At 41.4% G+C, this 21,893-nt stretch overlaps 1 protein-coding gene across 6 annotated transcripts in view; it reads right to left on the reverse strand.

Moving 5' to 3' along the window:
• Positions 1-8,380: 8,380 nt before the first annotated feature.
• Positions 8,381-21,893, reverse strand: part of LMO7 (LIM domain 7) — a 230,389-nt gene continuing 216,876 nt past the window's right edge. For all 6 annotated transcript variants that reach the window (XM_077297225.1, XM_077297229.1, XM_077297226.1 and 3 more), the window contains 8 exons: positions 21,764-21,820; positions 20,298-20,347; positions 19,934-20,083; positions 19,415-19,607; positions 15,514-15,792; positions 13,682-13,790; positions 11,857-11,959; positions 8,381-9,092 (listed from right to left, as the gene is read on the reverse strand). In XM_077297225.1, the coding sequence (XP_077153340.1) occupies positions 9,070-9,092; positions 11,857-11,959; positions 13,682-13,790; positions 15,514-15,792; positions 19,415-19,607; positions 19,934-20,083; positions 20,298-20,347; positions 21,764-21,820 (964 nt within the window). In that variant the 3' untranslated portion in view covers positions 8,381-9,069. The remainder of the gene's footprint in view (positions 9,093-11,856; positions 11,960-13,681; positions 13,791-15,513; positions 15,793-19,414; positions 19,608-19,933; positions 20,084-20,297; positions 20,348-21,763; positions 21,821-21,893) is intronic.

A 21,893-nucleotide genomic window follows, 5' to 3' on the forward strand; every position in this document is an offset into this window, starting at 1 on the left:
ACGAGTATTTGTGAGTGCTCGGAGATTTAGTTGTTGACGCAGCTGCATGATTTACGGCTGCTAGCCAGCCTGAGTATGGATCACCCCCAGAGTAGGGCAATGGGGTACTCGGCACCGGGTCCTTCGGTTCAGGGGATGTCACGGTGGCTGACCCGGTCCGTGGCCCTCAGGGGTGTCCAGTAAAAGAGTTTATATATGGGAAAGGTGCAGTAAAGAACAAGGAGACGGGTTTGCAGTCTTTTACCTTGTTTACTGAAGACTTCAGATGGTATCCTCAGCCCGGAGCGCCAGATGACAGGGCAGGCAGAGTCCGGTCGGTCTGAAGGCAATTCCAGAGTTCCTTTGTCCAGGTGGGAATTCAGTAGCCTTCCTATGCGCCACTATACAGTAGGTCCTTAGTGCATTAGCCAATAAGGTCCTCACTGATGTTATCACTCGCTCTCTCTGTTCCCCGTGGTCGGATAGAACAAACCCGTATGGCTGGTGACTTGAGACTTTGGTTAGGGACTCTAGCACGCCCCGGCCTCTGAGCAGTGTCACCGTGCCTCCTGGATATACAAGGGCGGACAGACATCTTGGAATCACCTGCCCTGCCAGTCTCTGAAGCAAGGCGTAGAGCACTTACTTCCACGGTGCGCTGGCTACCGGATTCTGTGCCTCAGAGGGAAGCAGCTTGCTCCTGGCTGAACTCCCTCTGATATTCCTCTCCTGTGCTCTGCTTTCCTGCACACACTCTGCAATATATTCACTTTAGTGTCTTCTTCCTCTCCCTCTGTCCTCCTGACAGGAACTGAACCCTGACTTCCTCCAGCCAGGATGTTAAATAGGGGAGTTCACCCTAAACAGGCTTAGAGCTCCCCCTCTGGTCTGGAGTGTGAACATGTTGTATGTGTGTGATACCTGAATGTGGTTGTCTTTCATTGCCTTCAGACATGACATCACTTCTTCCCCTGAAAGGATAATGACATCACTGCGACGACCAGGACACTGGGGCGCTGCAAGTACATGTGGGGGTTGCCTGGTTGCTAGGGAATCCCTACATGTCATCAAGCTGTCTAGCAGCCACAAATCATGCAGCTGTGGGGATGAAAACAAAATCTCTGAGCACTCACAAATACTGGGAAGACCCGAGCAACGAGTATACTTGCTCATGACTACTTTCTACCCATACAGCATAAAAGGAGACCACTACAGATTGATTCAATCACTGATTCACTTGGGGTTCAGTCTGTCAATACTTGATCTGGCCTTAGATTGGACGGCATAAATCAGGTGACATGTCTTTAATAGCACTTTTGACATACTCCATTATGAACAAATGTGAGTCACCCAATTTTTATATATTGTTTTATTATAAGGGTTGATCAAATAGCTTCTGATAAGTGCTTATCCGAATAGCTGCATCAGTAACCTGGAATGCTCCCAATAATCAGCTGTTCGGTGCTGCAGCTCCATGTGTCGCAGCTGTGTGACAGTCACAACAGACTATCCATGCATGTGTTGTGACTGTCACACAGCCACGACACATTCAGCTGCAGCGCCGAATAGCTGATTATCGGGAGCGCTCCAGGTATCCGGGTTAACGAGGCAGTTATTCGGTAACCTCTATAGTGCAAGCAAGTTGCACTTAAAGTGTATAGAGCTTGCAAGCACTGCTCATAACATGGCCAGATCACTGGATCCAGCTAACTTTAGTGCTTCCAATGATACAGAGGCAAAGTTGGCTCAGCGAAAAACAATATAGCACACAGTTCAGACAAGCAGTATAGGCACACCATCCTATCGTAAACAGAAAGAGTGGAGGCTGAGAAGTGGTACGTTCCTTAAGACAAATCATGAGAACGACCTTTTAATTGTAAGAAATATAGGAAATACCAGCAAGAAGCAATAGCATTGCATTGCTGGTTATGTAAAAAAGTATAACGTTCTCTCTAGCATTAGCACTATTGTATATTTAGAGTACACATGCTTTTAACTAAATTAGAAAATCATCAAAAAGTTAATTTATTTCAGTTCTTCAATACAAAAAGTGAATCTCATTATATAGAGTCATTACAGAGTGATCTACTTCAAGTGTTTATTTCTGTTAATGTTGATGATTATGGCTTACAGCCAATGAAAACCCAAAAGTCATTATCTCAGTAGATTAGAATACTTTATAATACCAGCTTGAAAAATGATTTTAAAATCTGAAATGTTGGCCTACTGAACTGTATGTTCAGTAAATAAACTCATTACTTGGTCGGTGCTCCTTTTGCATCAATTACTGCATCAATGCAGCGTGGCATGGATGCGATCAGCCTGTGACACTGCTGAGGTGTTATGGAAGCCCAGGTTACTTTGATAGCAGCCTTCAGCTCGTCTGCATTGTTGGGTCTGGTGTCTCATCTTCCTCTTGACAACACCCCATAGATACTCTATGGGGTTAAGGTCAGGCGAGTTTGCTGGCCAATCAAGCACAGTGATACTGTTTTTAAACCCGGTATTGGTACTTTTTGGCAGTGTGGACAGGTGTCAAGTCCTGCTGGAGAATGAAATTTCCATCTCCAAAAAGCTTGTCAGCAGAGGGAAGCATGAAGTGCTCTAAAATTTCCTGATAGACGGCTGAGCTGACTTTGGTCTTGATAAAACACAGTGGACCTACACCAGCAGATGACATGGCTCCCCAAACCATCACTGATTGTGGAAACTTCACGCTAGACATCAAACAGCTTGGATTGTGGCCTCTCCACTCTTCCTCCAGACTCTGGGACCTTGATTTCCAAATGAAATGCAAAATTTACTTTCCTCTGAAAACAACACTTGGACCACTGAGCAACAGTCCAGTTCTTTTTCTACCTGGCCCAGGTAAGACACTTCTGGCATTTATTGGTCACAAGTGGCTTGACACAAGGAATGTGACACTTGTAGCTCATGTACTGGAATCATCTGTGCGTTGTGGCTCTTGAAGCAATGATTATCAGCAGTCCATTTCTTGTGGATCTCCCCCAAATTTTTGAATGTCCGTTTCTTAACAATCCTTTCAAGGCTGCGGTTATCCCGTTTGCTTGTGCACTTATTTTCTACGACACTTTTCTTCCATTCAACTTTCCATTAATATGCTTCGAAACAGCACTCTGTGAACAGCCAGCTTCTTTAGCAATGACCTTTTGTGGCTAACCCCCCTTGCGGAGTGTCAATGACTGCCTTCTGGACATCTGTAAAATCAGCCGTCTTCCCCATGATTGTGGAGGCTACTGAACAGACTAAGAGACCTTTTTAAATGCATAGGAAGCCTTTGCAGTTGCTTTTTTGTTAATTATTCTGATTTACTGAGATAATGACTTTTGGGTTTTCATGGCTGTAAGCCATAATCATCAACAATAACAGAAATAAACACTTGAAATAGATCACTCTGTTTGCAATGACTATATAATATATGAGATTCACTTTTTGTATTGAAGAACTGAAATAAATTAACTTTTTGATGATATTCTAATTTAGTGAGAAGCATTTGTATATAGTGATATGATTCGGTTCTCCAGGAACAATAAGATGGTGAGTCATGATTGTGTGAATTCATGCATTATTCATGGAGTTGGTCTAAACATATTAATGCCTCATCTATCAGGCTCATTTGTGATTGATCTTCCTGTTAGGCAGATGAAGATGCAGTCTCAGGTGGAGACAGGATGTTTTCTTTGGCCGGCTCTTGAACAATTGCAAATATTTAATTTACAGAAGCGTTTATAAATATCCCATGTTCTGTACTATATTCAGCATAGCTACTCTCAGAGCTGTTATGCAAACACATCACAGTAACTGTATAGGGAAATGCCTTGGAAAAAGTCAGACAAAATGCAAAATAAAATGAAGTTTTAATATGTTTAAATATAATTAAAATTGTCCAAAGAATTCGATATATATTGGAACAGTGTGAATATCGTCATCAAGAAGTACCGGTAGGTTAAATTTAGCAGAACAGTGACATCAGTGCAATTGGTTTATTCACTTGAAAAAGACGATAGTTCAACACTGAAATGCATTGTGGAAATAAAAAAAAATGTTCTTTGTTGTAAGGATTTATTTACTATCCTGGAGGAGCAGCCACGAGGCAGCAGCAGCTGATATCTTCAGGTGTTCACAGGAGTTGTGCCTGCAAACAACCTTATTTTCCTTTGCACCCAAAATTGTATCACTCAATGTTTTTGTGCACTTTTGTTCCCATACAGTTTTTCTACCATTATCTAGAACTGGAAATCCCTCAAAAATTGATGAAAAAGACAAGAAAAATGGTTTGGGAGGTTACAAAAGGGTTACAGCAACATTAAAGGAGCTGCAGGAATTTCTGTCAAGTATTGCCTGTATACTGCATATAACCATTCTGCCACTTCGCCATCGCCAGAGCAGCCGCCTCTCCATCGCCAGAGCTGCTGCACCTCTGACCTTCTGTCTCTTCCCCACTATCCCATAGAATGTAAGTCTGCAAGGACAGGGTCATCTCCCCTTTGTACCAGTGTGTCACTGTAAACTTGTTTACTGTAAATGATATTTATAACCCTGTATGTAACCCCTTTCTCATGTACAGCACCATGGAATTAATGGTGCTATATAAATAAATAATAATAATAATAATATTGCATGAAACAACAAATCTCCCGCATTCCTCATGTGTCTGGCCTGTGAGGTAGGTGTCAAGACAGAAGCTCTTTCTTACAAACAAAAACATCAAAGCCAGACTATGTTTTGCAAAAACCTACATCAAGTCTTAAAAAAAGCACAATCAGCACAAGTGTTGTGGTCTGATAAGAGCAAGGTAAGTTGGAAAAGGTGTATTTGACGCAAAGTTAACACTGTGTATCACCAGAAAACACCCATAGTTAAGCATGGTGGAAGCAGCCTTATGCTTTGTTTTTTTTTGTTTTTTTTCAGCAGCTGGAATTGAGAATTTAGTTAAGGTGGGGAGAATTATGAACAGTTCCAAGTATCTGTCAAATTTGCAACAAAACCTTCAGATCTCTGCTAAGAAGCTGAATTTCACTTTTCAGTATGATGACCCCAAGCATACCTTCAAATCAACAAAAGAATGGCTTTTCCAGAAGAATATCAGTTTTGGAATGGCCCAGCCAGAGGCCAGACCTGAATGCAATTGACTGTCAGATGGCAAGGGCATTGCCCGTGTGACTGAGTTGACAAAGTGAGAAATTTAGCCAAAAAGACTGAATGCTGTCTAAGGGTGTGTATATATTTATGCAATGATATTTTAGTTCTTTTTCTACCTGATAAGATTTCAGGGGTTTTTTTGTTTTTTTTTACAGTCAAATTGTACAAATTATGAGCAACATTAAAAAGGTGGGAAAAGTTCTGATATTTTTTTTTCCAGATGACAAAAACCTGTCATTTTAAAAAGGAGGTGTGTAGACTTTTTATACCCACTGTATGAAGTACTGCAAAGCGTGAGTAATGGGATAATTATTATATTAAAAAAGGAGTTTCCCAGTTCCAAGCTCCAGGTTGTTTTAAAAAGCAAAGTGCTTTATTCACCCTCTCTTGGTCTAATGCTGAGCCTTGGCTGCTGTTCCTAGTGACCATCATTGTCTGCAGCGCTGACATGTCCACTGCACCGCAGTCAATCTGTAAGCTTAGCGCCTCATGCAGTCACCTCAGGCAGTCACAGAGCTCAGTTACTAGCTGCAATAATCCCTGGAAAGAGAGACTCGGCGCTGGCTCCAAGGAAGGAGAGGAAAGTTTAGTTTTTTTTTTAAATAAACAGCAGCTAGGTAAAGGGGTTTCTGAAACTGGAATACCCCTTTAATGTGAGGTGCATACACATGCAAGTGGGACTGAACCCATTATACAATCAGAGAGAGTCTATGATGGTTTCTTTTGCATTAGAAATTATTTCAAATAGTTATTGTAATTTTTGGCAATTATACATTACAGAAGACATCAAAATGAATATATAATAAAGCACTGATTTATGGATTGTGTAGTGTACAGGGGTGATACATTCCACAACACCTGGTTATACATAATCATTTATTACAATATTATGAGGCGCGTGTGCTCTTTGTGCCACCTGCTTGTACTTACACGTACCAATTCTATGCATATTACGCAATCATTTCCTTTTTAACAGCTAATCAAGAAGAGAGATGCAGGCACTGTATAATACATCTACTACGTAAAGACTTACGAGTTCTTGTGAGATTATATCAGAATATAATCTAGGCATGAAAAGTGAAAAAACAATGTTCATCTGTTCACCTCAGTATTTGTCAACTAGCATCACCTATAAAAAAAAACAACACTAATGTGCACCATATCTCAATTAAAAGGTAAAACAGAATTTTGTCTTAACATGAGCCCTTGTATATAATGCCATAGTTTGGAATATGATGGGATGAGTATGCCAAGAGACGAGCCTTGGAACATAATTGCATAAAACAGGTGCACAGTTAAGCGTGAGCGTCGGCCCCACTCACTGTCAGTGTTAGTGTTTTTAACGTCTGGAGCCAGGAAAATTAAACAGGATAATTCTTGGAGCAGAATGCATCAGACATATATCCATATGAGCGTATGCAGGGTGTGAGTATATATGAATGGCAGCAGTACGCAGAAAGGCAGGCTTAAAGAACACTGAATTATGGCCATAATTAAGTGTTTTGCATTACAGTACAGTTTGGCTAAAAGAAGCATAGGAAAAAACTGGTGAATCCAGCCTTGAAGTTAAATTGGATGGGGTGAGGTCTAAGGGGTAAGGTTTCTCCTTGTGGAGAGTGACATACCAGCTGGCTTGTCAAGGTAAGGAGGTTTATTCACCGTGCAATGCTCCTCTGGGAAATGTAATATGCAAATTCCCTCTTCAGAGAAAAAGAGGGCTTGAACTATAGCGCCACCTGCTGGAAGTAGGGATCCTACAAGTCCCAAATCAACCCTTTAACGAGTGATTCATGCTGCCCAAACTGCAAATTGCCTTATTCAGAGCCTGCTTGAACGATTGCAACTGAAGCATTTAAGAGAAAACATACTTTGAAGACCAAGCTGGGGATCATAGGCGGACACGAGACTAGTCCGTCTCTTCCCTGCGCCACAGCAGCTATCTTCCTACATCCATGCGAGGGAGAGACCAGTTAATCACCTGCAGCAGTGCTGGGAAAAGCCAGTCGGAGGCAGCACTGGACTAGTCTTTTCTTGGTCTATGGTCACCAGTAGTGTTGAGCGATACCGTCCGATACTTGAAAGTATCGGTATCGGAAAGTATCGGCCGATACCGGCAAAGTATCGGATCTAATCCGATACCGATACCCGATACCAATACAAGTCAATGGGACTCAAGTATCGGACGGTATCCCTGATGGTTCCCAGGGTCTGAAGGAGAGGAAACTCTCCTTCAGGCCCTGGGATCCATATTAATGTGTAAAAGAAAGAATTAAAATAAAAAATATTGCTATACTCCCCTCTCCGACGCAGCCTGGACCTCACCGAGGGAACCGGCAGCGTTCTTTGCTTAAAATGCACGCGTTTACTGCCTTCCGTTACGTCACGGCTTGTGATTGGTTGCGTGCCGCCCATCTGACCGCGACGCGACCAATCACAGCAAGCCGTGACGTAATTTTCAGGTCCTGAATGCAGAATTAGGCATTCAGGACCTGAAATTACGTCACAGCTTGCTGTGATTGGTCGCGTCGCGGTCACATGGGCGGCACGCAACCAATCACAAGCCGTGACGTAATTTTAAGATGCGCGCGTTTCCTGCCTCCCGTGACGTCACGGCTTGTGATTGGTCGCATCGCCGATGTGACCGCGACGCGACCAATCACAAGCCGTAACGTAATTTTAAAATCCTGAATGCCTAGAATTAGGCATTCAGGACCTGCAAATTACGTCACGGCTTGCTGAGATTGGTCACGTCGCGGCCACATGGGCGGCACGCGACCAATCACAAGCCGTGACGTCACGGAAGGCAGTAAACGCGCGCATTTTAAGCAAAGAACGCTGCCGGTTCCCTCGGTGAGGTCCAGGCTGCATCGGAGAGGTGAGTATAGCAATATTTTTTATTTTAATTCTTTATTTTACACATTAATGTTGTTTCGATACCGATACCCGATACCACAAAAGTATCGGATCTCGGTATCGGCCGATACTTGCGGTATCGGAATGCTCAACACTAGTCACCAGTCCAATCTTCACTGGTATTTCACGGAATAATATACCTGGCTGCTGTCATACAGCGCTTCATGCTGCCTGTCGTTTTGGAAGTATGAATCTGGTGACATTTTCCTATAGTATCTTAAAAACGGAAATGGAGGTGATACATGAACTACTTTTTGTTGAATAGTAAGAATGTTGAGCACCATCCTTTTGTTTCATGAATAAAAGAGAAAAAAAAACCCCAAAATTTCTGATTTAAATGCAGCCACAATTTTATTTACAAAAGTAAATCAGAAAATATTTTTGTTACAGAAAACTCTGTCAGAAAAATAAACGTTTTCTTAACAAACAATTGCAGAAAGAAAATAAGGTAAGAGAAAATGTGTGTTACATCATAATTCTTGCATAGATTTTGATATTTAGAAAACGGGTATCAGAAACAATCCTGCACCTCCCCACAAAGCAGTGATACCTTATAGTGTGCTACATGTCTACATAAATATAGAACCATACATTCACATGCATTTCAATATAATCTCACTTTGCTATAGAGTAAATATTCAGAAGATGAAGGCAACAGAAGTCTTAATTCAAAAATCTGTTAAACTTTCTATTGAAAATACCCTCTAGAAAGACAGATGAAAAAAGGGCTCAAAAATATTTTGAAATTTAATAAAAGCGGCCTTTTTACATACAGAATTCAGAACACTGAAAGTACAACATGCCCCTTAGATTTGATTATCCTCTCATAAATATAACACAAAGAAATCTGGTTAATGAGGTAATACAACAAAAGGCAACTGCAATGTCATTCCTTATATATAAGATATATAAGCTGTAGAGAGCACACATCCAGCTTGTGCTTCTAGATTTACATCCCTGTTGGATCAATCCTCCTCTGCTATTTCTAGAAGCAGCTCTGTGATGAGGAGGCCTTCACATGGAGGTGGGGTGTCCGGCTAGGAAGGAAAGGGAAAGCTAGTTAATAAACAGTACTAAGCCAGTGACAAATACTTGCCATGTTACAGAATAATTAGCGATGAGCGAATATACTCGGTACTCTAGATTTCCCGAGCACGCTCGGGTGTCCCCGGAGTATTTGTAAGTGCTCGGAGATGTAGTTTTCCTGGCAGCAGCTGAATGATTTACATCTGTTAGCCAGCTTGATTACATGTGGGGATTCCCTAGCAACCAGGCAACCCCCACATGTACTTATGCTGGCTAACAGATGTAAATCATTCAGCTGCGGCGATGAAAACTAATTCTCCGAGGTCACCCGAGCGTGCTCGGGAAATCTCGAGTAACGAGTATATTCGCTCATCACTAATAATAATGTGACAACTTCTGCCTCTTTGGCATTATACTACCTAGTACAGACAAAAAAAAAAAATCCCCACTGCTGGTAGTCTCCATTGGGACTATAAGTAATGATGTCCAACCAAGTATGGAGGAGCCATCAGCACGAGTCCCAAGGGATGCAGGTTTTTTTTTCTCCCTTTAACAGTTATCCCTTCCTTCTAGTCACTTTGTAAAAGAGTAAAAGGGAATATTTAAAGGGGGTTTCCTCATTATGCATTTACCGCGCGCACCCCTCCCCAGTCTGTCTGCTATGGGATGGTGCACTACTGATTATGCACAGAACTGTACGTCCTCTGAGGCAATACGCAGATGCAGAGCAGTGCTTGCAAGCTCTATCCTCCTCAGCTAGGAGAGTAGCCACCACTAATAGACTGAAGAAGTGGCCGGTAGCTTAGGCATTGAGCAATAAACTGTAAATTAGACATTCTTAAAGGGAACCTACCACCCCGTTTTTTAAAAATTAGATAAAAATAGTGTGAAATAGGGGCAGAGCTGGGCTTTACATTAGGGCCTTTTCGGTGCCTTTACACCCCCGTTAGGCTGCCCAAATACCTTTGTGAAGTGGCCGTTTTCTGCTGTCACTCAAGTGGGTCAGGTCGGATGGGCGTGGTCACAGCGCTGTTTGTCCCCCAGGATCCTGCTCATCATTACGTTGGTGGCGTAGTGGTGTGCGCATGTCCAAAGAAGATCCACTGCCCAGGAGATGAATAACGGCGCGGTCTTCGCTATTCAGCCGTTTACCGGTGGGCGCGGCCATCTTTCCTGTGGCCGCGCCTGCGCAGATGGAGCGCTCTGCTGCCCGGGACTTCAGGAAAATGGCCGCGGGATTCCGCGCGTGCGCAGATGGAGATCGCGGCGGCCATTTTCCTGAAGTCCCGGGCAGCAGAGCGCTCCATCTGCGCAGGCGCGGCCACAGGAAAGATGGCCGCGCCCACCGGTAAACGGCTGAATAGCGAAGACCGCGCCGTTATTCATCTCCTGGGCAGTGGATCTTCTTTGGACATGCGCACACCACTACGCCACCAACGTAATGATGAGCAGGATCCTGGGGGACAAACAGCGCTGTGACCACGCCCATCCGACCTGACCCACTTGAGTGACAGCAGAAAACGGCCACTTCACAAAGGTATTTGGGCAGCCTAACGGGGGTGTAAAGGCACCGAAAAGGCCCTAATGTAAAGCCCAGCTCTGCCCCTATTTCACACTATTTTTATCTAATTTTTAAAAAACGGGGTGGTAGGTTCCCTTTAAGAATGGACTTACTTGTTTTGCAATTTTATCCACTTTAGACTATGAGAAAACCCTTACATAAGGAATCGTGTGCTATAATTTAAATAATCCTGTTCAGCTGTTCTTATGGGTGTTCAGAAAAGCTCAGAAGCTATTCCAGCTCGCAACACTACTAGCCTTCTCCGTGCCATGGATTTATGTTCGTTTACATACTGCCAGGCAAGACGAAAAGAAAGTGGAGGACAAGACTTGTGTCAACTAGTAGTGGGTAGAAGTTCTTATTCAGATTTTCTAGCCAATAAAAAATATTGAACATTTTTATCAAATTAACAAAATATGGCCACGCAAATCTTTTTTTGCACGGTGTCCCTGTTATTTTTCCTGAAAAAGTGAGTCAATTGAAACTGGTTGTTACCACTCGATTTATGAAATGAGCAATCAACGCAGTCTAAAACGGTCCAATCATTGTGATTTAAAATTCAATTATTTTTAAGAGATGAGAGGAGAGCTGACACACTCTAAACGAGTATACCCATCATAGGCATATTATGGCTAAGGGCTACAAGGTGTTTTTTGTCAGCCATGATACAGGTCGTATAGCTGAAGATCACTGTATGCCACTGCTACATTGCCGAATAATGCAAGTAAATGGTGTCACAGAGCAATTACTGCACAGCACTGCAACAAGTCGTAATGCATCCCCATTCACTTTCCCTATACTGCAATGCAGCAGCAGTATAGTGATTTTTGGCCTCACCGCCACCTATTAACAGAAAGAGTCAAGAAATGTTGTAGCAACAGGCGACGAATGAATGGAGTGAGGTGGCTGTGCATGTGCGAGGCGGTCCATTCACTTCTATGAGAATTTACCAGTTTATGAATATTAAGAACTCCAGCAATGTGTGCACATGAACGTGCTCCAGGCCCTGAAGCAGATAACTAGAGATTATAAGAATATGGCTAAAAGTAATAAAGTAAGATATATAGCACAAGAATCAAAGACCGTCACCATTTATGCAGCCCTCAGATAGTGAGAGATTCTCCTTAATAAAACTGTGAGCTACATGTCAAACAGGAGATAAAACTGCTAGCCGGAGATGAAAATCAATACAAATACATGTCATGCAAACGTACATTTAAATTTAATGTAGCAGCTGTTGCAGTACAACTCGTTGTTCCGGATTCTAACTTCTGCTCCAGACTGGGTACCTCCGAGGTCTGTTTCACAGGCGACACACTAGTAAAGAAAATAAAAGCAGACAAATAAGTGGCTTACAGCACAAAACATTGCTAGGCCTCTGGACGGTAAACCAACTTACAGGATACATCTAGCAAAGCCTGAATGACTGAATAAAAGCAGCAAAGCAACCCAAATCATTAGTAAGGCAGCAGCCAGGCAGAGCGATCAGCTTCGGCTGTAATTTTTTGCAGAGGTGATGAATGTTAGGTAGGGAACAGTTTCCAGCACGACGCACCGGCAGATTGGCACTAGGTAAACTGATGTGGTACAGAAATATTCCATGAAATCAAACACTGATAAATGTTGTAAATCCAGAGAATAAGATTATGTTAACAAGAAGCTGCACTCGTATTACTGGCATGATTAGAATAAACTGAGAAGAGGAAGAAATATCCTTATGTCATCCAGCTGCACACTGAGATTTGCATTTAATCAGACAAGAATTCATTTCTGGCTTTGTCTGTGCCAAGTGTAAAACAGTGGAGACTGTCTTCATGACAGCACGGAAACATGGTTTTTATATGTCAGAAAGTGAAGCTTTGCTTCAGGGCAGCTTCACTCCACAAGGGATAGGAACAGAACTAGATTTGCATCTGATTCATCTCTAACAAATGATGGTGTCTGACTGATGACTGGTGACACGTCTGGGGAGGCATTTTGTCTTCAAAAGGGAACAGACATTTCTGTAGTTCTCATACAAAAACATAGGTATCCATATATACTTCATTCACTGTATACAAGTATGGGATTTGGTTCTTTACTTCCACCTCAGGATTTCTGCAAAAACTGTTACAAATGAGATGGTAACAGAACTGTGCCATGTACCAGAAGAGAACACTTGTCCAAAGTGCTCTCAGGACAACGTGAGCGACAAAGTCAGCTAACCGCCAAGGTATCCACTCGGTGAAAATATCTAACCATCAGGGAACAACGACAGCACTCATGAGAGTATGCAAAAAGAAACTTATTTCTCCGTACATGTGGAAAAACAGCCTGTACCATAAAGTTTTTCTACTTTTGCATCTCCCTGGTGATGGCCACGATTGTTAGAACTGGGTCATGTAACGTCGTTTCTACTAAGCCTAAAAATTCACATGTTCTGGCAGCTGCATGTAGATGAAACATGCCGACAAGCAGTGAGCAGGCTTTTCAAATAGATAGCTAAATGATAGCTGGAGATTGGTGATAATCCTGCAATTTGCCCTGAAAGACCTTCCGGCCATTAACAGTGGTAATAGGAGTGTGGTTTGGTGGCAATAACTGAAATTATTGCCAGCAAAGTCATGCAACCAAATAAAGGTCTTCGTAAACCCACTAACCAACATGAGCTTACCAGAAAGTGCATTCACAACCTAAAAGACAACTGATTGGGCAGTGCGTTACAAGAATAAAAGGTAAAAACCGATTGGCTGCGATAGGACGCTGCTCCAGCTTTCATAAACTCCAGTTTTGGTGCATAAATACAAATACACACAAAGACTTGTACAGTATAAAGCTCACAACAACTTTTCTCTTTCTTATATCCTCTTAACCTAATTAACCTGCAACGGTAATATCTGAATCCAATTTCCCTCAACTTGCTGGAAATTCTTTTACTTATTTACAAGGTTGTTTCATGGAATACTGTCTGACACACAGAAATGATTAATGTTAGTACCCGCAGCCATGGCAGTTCAGTTAGATATTGGAGGATTAATTTAGATGTCCTCAATGTCTCACCTTAAAACAATGTAAATGAAAACAAAGACCAAGAGACTCGATGATCATGGCCGCTCCTTTGCCCAAACTGTTATTACAATAAGAGCACAATTTCTTCCCGCTCACTGACCTAGATACAGAATAAGAAAATAACTGAGCCCTTGTCTGAAGGCTGACGGATGCGCTGGAATGCAGAAATTCATCAATGGGTAAATAAAATCATGCTTCCTTTACAGACCAGACATGAAGGCAGCGCACTGTATTAGGAACTTCATGAGTGAAGAGTTGTTCAGTTGGTAAGTGAAACCAGGAAAAACAAAAAGTACTTATACAATAAGGAGTCATTTGCTAAATTATATTACAGAAAAAAAATTCCAACATATTTGAGGTACATTCAGACAACAGACAGGCAGTTGATAATACTACAAAATAAAATAAATTATCCGGACTATAAGAGGGTATAAGTGTAAGAACACGTTCACACTGCCCAATTCACAAACAAAAAACAAGAAGAAACAAAAAGTGAGCATATACCCTACAGCAAGTAAATAAGATAACAGTAATAGCACATGTAAATTACATTGACATTAACTAAGTACCCTTTTTGATCAAAAGAGCATAAAAGCCATCCCACCACGACAAGAGGTACCAATCAGGGCAGTCCTAACCGGTCTCTAGTATTAAAACAATATGGGTCAAATGACATCAATATAAGGGCAGAGAAGGACAGGGCCCTGACTGAGCCACCCATCCATGGGAAGCTATACAAATGAAATACTTAGCTTAGAGAGGGGGACCAAGCCCCATGTGTATACAAAGTACAAGATATTACCGTAAAACCTAAGAAATGAGCCAGACAAACTAGTATAGGTGCAAACTGTAAGAGAATGTTCACACTATAGTCATTTCACAGACAAAACAAGAGCTGCATTCATATGGAAATCCTACAGCTCAAATTGGGCAACTAGCCTACTTAGGCAGCAATAGTTTTGGAGGAAATACAGTGGGGAATATTCTGTAAGACCAGCAAACCTTACTCTGGTCTTAGTAAATTAGGCATATTTTACACAGGCATGCTTTTTATTAAGAGATGCCTGCTTCTTAAAAAATTAGGCGCATTGCCTGCGGTACGTGTGTCAAAACAATCAAATCAATATTGAAAAAAGAAAGCGTTCACCATTGCTTCTTAAAAAAGGTTAATGTCCTTTATTCCATGTGGCGGGACAATCCTTTAACATGCAGGGGGAGTCGGGAAGTGAAAGAGGACAACAGCCGTTTCTTTTTTCAATACTGAATATACTCGGTCTTCAACACATTTTTCATGCACCACCTAGCTCATTTTCAGGTGGTATGCTTTATATTAAGGACTGATTCAGACTGCAGTCAACAGTTTTGTGCATTTTTTTTCTGCTTTTCCACTTTTTACAACCAAATCAATGTCAACCATGTGCTTGCATAGATTGGCACAAATTTTTTCTACTCTCTGGTGAAAAATTATAGAAAATTCTACAAACTTTTTAAAAAGTAGCATGAGTGGCAGTGAAAGTTGTAAATTATACCATACATACGGAAGTTGCCATAATTGTTTACCCCAGAAAAATCACATTGGCAAGTCTCCCTCTATAGTATATCTATATACTAGTAAGATCATTAGTATTTTGGAATCAGAAGAAAAAGAAGCCTTTTTAGTGAGTGCCCTTAAATAAAACTACCAACTATAGTTCATTGGCATCCTGGATAAAATAATCTTAAAGGTTGTGATCTGAAGTACAATATATGCAATGTAAAAGTTTATTTTCTATAAAAAAAAAATTATATATTATGTAAAAGTTATTGAAAATCTTTGTGCTTACTTGTTGCGTTGTTGACCAGTCGTCTGTGTTGAACTCTGATTCCGAGGCAAACTCGATGATGCCAAAGAGGACTGAGAAATTGATCCGGAGCCAGAAGAAACCTGTGGAAGGCTGGAAGATGGATTACGCAGATATGTGCGATTAGAAGTGGACAGCCCCTGGGAAGGTTGCCCGAAGTCTTGACTGGATGATAAAGAATTATAGGATGATGAATGGTTTGCCCAAGATGACTGTCTCCGTGAACTTGAGCCAGAGTCTAGGTTGTCTAGCGATTCCCCTCTGTAATAGGAAATCACAGGAGATTTATATAGAATAGATCAAAAGTTGACTTACAGAACAGAATGTAACAGATCTTCAGAAGAACAATCAAAGAATTACATGGCAGGAAACAACAAATGTGACTGCAAGACATTTCCCTATAAGTAAGATGTAGTGCTACAAGCTGGCCATTCAGATATAACAATACCGATCCTTACAGAGCAACTTTCCATTCTGGGTTATAGAGGAGGGACCCCTTCTACCCTAACATGGCAAATAGACAAGGTTTGATTTCATGTGTCAGAATGACTATCAATACCCCAACGAGGAGACATTATTTGAAATTAACCCCTTAAGCCCCAAGGGTGGTTTGCACATTAATGACCGAGCCGATTTTTACAATTCTGACCACTGTCCTTTTATGAGGTTATAACTCTGGAACGCTTCAACGGATCTTGGCGATTCTGACATTGTTTTCTCGTGACATATTGTACTTCATGATAGTGGTAACATTTCTTCAATATAACTTGGGTTTATTTGTGAAAAAAATGGAAATTTGGAGAAAATTTTGAAAATTTCGCAATTTTCCAACTTTGAATTTTTATGCCCTTAAATCAGAGATATGTCACACAAAATACTTAATAGGTAACATTTCCCACATGTCTACTTTACATCAGCACAATTTTGGAACCACATTTTTTTTTTGTTAGGGAGTTATAAGGGTTAAAAGTTGACCAGCAATTTCTCATTTTTACACCATTTTTTTTTTTAAGGGACCACATCTCATTTGAAGTCAATTTTGAGGGGTCTATATGATAGAAAATACCCAAGTGTGACACCATTCTAAAAACTGCACCCCTCAAGGAGCTCAAAACCACATTCAAGAAGTTTATTAACCCTTCAGGTGTTTCACAGGAATTTTTGGAATGTTTATTTGTTTTATTTTACCAAGGGTAACAGGAGAAAATGGACCCCAAAAGTTGTTGTGCAATTTGTCCTGAGTACACTGATACCCCATATGTGGGGGTAAACCACTGTTTGGGCGCATGGCAGAGCTCGGAAGGGAAGGAGCGCCATTTGACTTTTCAATGCAAAATTGACTGGAATTGAGATGGGACGCCATGTTGCATTTGGAGAGCCCCTGATGTGCCTAAACATTGAAATCCCCCACAAGTGACACCATTTTGGAAAGTAGACCCCTTAAGGAACTTATCTAGATGTGTGATGAGCACTTTGACCCAACAAGTGCTTCACAGAAGTTTATAATGCAGAGCCGTAAAAATAAAAAAATCATATTTTTTCATAAAAATGATCTTTTCGCCCCCAATTTTTTATTTTCCCAAGGGTAAGAGAAGAAATTGGACCCCAAAAGTTTTTGTGCAATTTGTACTGAGTACGCTGATACCCGATATGTGGGGGTAAACGACTGTTTGGGCGCATGGCAGAGCTCGGAAGGGAAGGAGCGCTGTTTGACTTTTCAATACAAAATCGACTGGAATTGAGATGGGACACCATGTCGCTTTTGGAGCCCCTGATGTGCCTAAACATTAAAACCCCCCACAAGTGACACCATTTTGGAAAGTAGACCCCCTAAGGAACTTATCTAGATGTGTTTTGAGAGCTTTGAACCCTCAAGTGTTTCACTACAGTTTATAACGCAGAGCCGTGAAAATAAAAAATATTTTTTTTTTCCACAAAAATTATTTTTTAGCCCCCAGTTTTGTATTTTCCCAAGGGTAACAGGAGAAATTGGACCTCAAAAGTTGTTGTCCAATTTGTCCTAAGTACGCTGATACCCCATATGTGGGGGGGAACCACTGTTTGGGCGCATGGCAGAGCTCGGAAGGGAAGGAGCGCCATTTGGAATGCAGACTTAGATGGATTGGTCTGCAGGTGTCACGTTGCATTTGCAGAGCCCCTGATGTAACTAAACAGTAGAAACCCCCCATAAGTGGCCCCATATTGGAAACTAGACCTCCCAAGGAACTTATCTAGATGTGTTGTGAGAACTTTGAACCCCCAAGTGTTTCACTACAGTTTACAACGCAGAGCCGTGAAAATACATGTTTTTTTTCCCACAAAAATGATTTTTAGCCCCCCAAATTTTTATTTTCCCAAGGGTAACAAGAGAACTTGGACCCTAAAAGTTGTTGTCCAATTTGTCCCAAGTAAGCTGATACCCCATATGTTGGGGTAAACCCCTGTTTGGGCGCACGGGAGAGCTCGGAAGGGAAAGAGCACTGTGATGAAGGCGGGTTTGATTTACTTTTATAGCGTTTTTTATAGCGGATTTTTATGATTGGCAGCTGTCACACACTAAAAGACGCTTTTTATAGCAAAAAAGTTTTTGCGTCTCCACATTTTGAGACCTATAATTATTCCATATTTTGGTCCAGAGTCATGTGAGGTCTTGTTTTTTGCGGGACGAGTTGACGTTTTTATTGGTAACATTTTCGGGTACGTGACATTTTTTGATCGCTTTTTATTCCGATTTTTGTGAGGCAGAATGACCAAAAACCAGCTATTCATGAATTTCTTTTTTTGGGGGGGCGTTTATACCGTTCCACGTTTGGTAAAATTGATAAAGCAGTTTTATTCTTCGGGTCAGTACGATTACAGCAATACCTCATTTATATCATTTTTTTACGTTTTGGCACTTTTATACGATAAAAACTATTTTATAGAAAAAATAATTATTTTGGCATCGCTTTATTCTGAAAACTATAACTTTTATTTTTTTGCTGATGATGCTGTATGGCGGCTCGTTTTTTGCGGGACAAGATGACGTTTTCAGCTGTACCATGGTTATTTATATCCGTCTTTTTGATCGCGTGTTATTCCACTTTTTGTTTGGCGGTATGATAATAAAGCGTTGTTTTCTACTTTTTTAAAAACATTTTTTTACAGTGTTCACTGAAGGGGTTAACTAGTGGGACAGTTTTATAGGTTGGGTCGTTACAGACGCGGCGATACTAAATATGTGTACTTTTATTGTTTTTTATTATTATTTAGATAAAGAAATGTATTTATGGGAATAATATATTTTTTTTTTCTTTATTTAGGATTTTTTTTTTTTTTTGTTACTTTTTTTTTTTACTTTGTCCCAGGGGGGCGGGGCGACATCACAGATCGCTGATCTGACAGTTTGCACAGCACTCTGTCAGATCAGCGATCTGACTTCCAGCGCTGCAGGCTTACCAGCGCCTGCACTGAGCAGGCGCTTGATAAGCCACCTCCCTGCAGGACCCGGATGCAGCCCCGCGGCCATTTTGGATCCGGGGACTGCAGGGAGAGGAGGTATGAGACACTCGGAGCAACGCGATCACATCGCGTTGCTCCGAGGGTCTCAGGGAAGCCCGCAGGGAGCCCCCTCCCTGCGCGATGCTTCCCTATACCGCCGGAACACTGCGATCATGTTTGATCGCAGTGTGCCGGGGGTTAATGTGCCGGGAGCAGTCCGTGACCACTCCTGGCACATAGTGCCGGATGTCAGCTGCGATAGCTGACACCCGGCCGTGCTACCCTCGTGAGCGTGGCCGATCGCATATGATGTACTATCCCGTCGGTGGGAATTAAGGCCCACCCCACCTCGACGGGATAGTACGTCATATGGGATTAAGGGGTTAACCAAGACAAAGGTTACCTTCTCATTAAGTTTGGAAGAGAGGAGGTGTCTTTTGTGACACTGGAGCTCCGCTGCCTGATCCAGCTGTTGTCAGTATTAAGAGGAGCTTTCTTCCTCATGTCCTTGATTACTTGCTGTCTATCCAGTTCTGCGGCGCCATCTTTTTGTGATCCACCCACTGACCATGTCGTTTCAAATTCTTGGCTGCCTTCTGAAACAAAAACATAAGGCAGTTGGGTTAATAGCGCTGTACAGTGCAGAATGAGGCCATCTTTCTAGGGAACCTCATTGTGGAATATTTGTTGCTGCGTGACATGTACTACTTCTTTTTATTCCGCAACTGAGTAATGGGCTCCTAAACACTCTAGAAATGTAGAAAAGTCTTCTATGAGCACATTTCCTAGAAGGCAATATAGTGCATATAAGAAAGCAGCACCCTGACATTATTCAAGCCTCTGGAGAACAGGCAACAGTATATATCCCTTGAAAAAATCCTTATTAGATATGGATAAGCAGAGAAGCCAAGCACTTGCCCACCTTGGCTTGGATAATCCCTCATCTGAGAGAACTTTTGTTTTTCCATTTCTGATGGGAGGTTTATTTGCTGTGGATTCACAGTGTGTGCCTTGTTTTGTTGTTCTTCAAATACCCAGTCAGCAAAACCATACGCCGCCATCCCATGTTCTCCTATATATAATGATATGTGACTCACTGATATTTTACACTTATTTATTATAACGATACATTATACCACAAATTACACAGAATAATATAATAGTACTATTTGAATAATAAGGAAAAATAATTTTACATGAGATCGGTAAACATATCTTGTCAATGTTGTAAGTGTTAATATAATATAATTCTAAAAATATATATACGGTAATAAGCCAATGCTTACCGCTCTTTTGAGCCGGAAAGCCTGATGAATCAGAAGTATCCCTGGATTTGCTGTTAAGAAAATATATTCGATGAAACCATGCCAAAATCACAAACGCTCACTGAAATAATATTAATGTTGCACGAAGCCCACGCATGCACATATTAAAAAATGCATCATTTTATGCATCTCTGAAGGAAAACACAGACTGTTTCACAGCTAGTATTTTATATCAAAATAAGCTGTGGAAACGATTGTAACCAGATATGACCTTTACACAACAAGGGTCCTGACATCACAGTTGTGGTCTTAACATGGCAAAAGGACATATTAAAAGACTGTTTCTTCAACTGCATTTTTAATGTGCACTTTATTTCCCTCTAATAGGTCTCTTTCAAAGGTACATTTTTTTGGACCTTTATACACTCGTGTTAGAAGGAAATGGGTGCACATTAAAAATAAGGAAAAAATTGTTTAATGAGTTTCTATATAGATAAGGTCCTTTCACACGGTGTTCTTTCCAACGTTTAGTGGCCTGGAGGCCACTTTCCAACATTCAGGGAAATTTAAGTCCACATATGATGTATATGTCTTGGTGTCTGCCTCCAAAAGGCGTATACGAACGTAAATAAAGCACGACAGAGCACAAGGTTACTCAGTCTGCACATTATAGTCAATGGCCCTGACGGCGCATACGCCTGAATCCCATTTTGAGGGGAGTTCAGATGTAACCTCCCGCAGGGCCACTGAAGGTGGGGAAAGAACGCAGTGTGAAAGGGCCCTACCACCTAGCCATGTGTGTTAAATACTAGTAATGAGCAAACGTGCTTGGATAAGATGTTATCAGACTATTGGCGTGTTCGAATAATATGTTTGAGTTCCCGCACCTGCATGTCTAGTGGCTGTTCAATAGCTACAACACATGCAGGAATTACCTGTGCGATAGCTGCAAAACATGCACAGATTACCTAACAAACAGCTGCAGACATGCGGGGACTCAAACATATTACTCGAGCACACTGAAGGCACTCCGTTAGCACCCGAGCATGCTCAGATAACCCCTTATCCGAGCACGTTCACCCATCACTATTAAGTACACAGAAATAACGATGGGCTATTTCACTTGTAAGTATAGTTACTAGTTTGATAGGAGCACATTTACTGTTGGCATTAAAAAAACAAGTACAGTTTTCTCCATGGGAACATGTAACGCTCCCCTGTTCATGGCCACTGATACGGGCATGTAGCCACACTAGTCCATCAGCAGCTTCCATTGAAAGTATTGCATATGTACTATTTTCCTATGCACTGCTTTGATACTAATGCGTCTGTGTTTAGATGCCTGTCCTTCAGGGTCAATACTTGGGACAGATGTGCAGTGTACTCCATGAAGGAATCTAGATCTGTTGGTTAATATAATACAGTTTCCAATACACGCAAAAAAAAACCCTAGGTGGCCTTTTTTTTAATCATCATCTACTACCTACCTATTGTATGATGTATAATCAGGATCATCCAACGTCCTTGATAATCTTGAGTAAGAACTGTAAATACAAGACATAGAAAACATTTTTTTTATTAATTTAATGAAGTCTATCACAGTGCTCTAAACAAAGA

The sequence above is a fragment of the Ranitomeya variabilis genome, chromosome 3 (genome assembly GCF_051348905.1).
Source record: "Ranitomeya variabilis isolate aRanVar5 chromosome 3, aRanVar5.hap1, whole genome shotgun sequence".
In the NCBI taxonomy this organism is placed as follows: Eukaryota; Metazoa; Chordata; class Amphibia; order Anura; family Dendrobatidae; genus Ranitomeya; species Ranitomeya variabilis.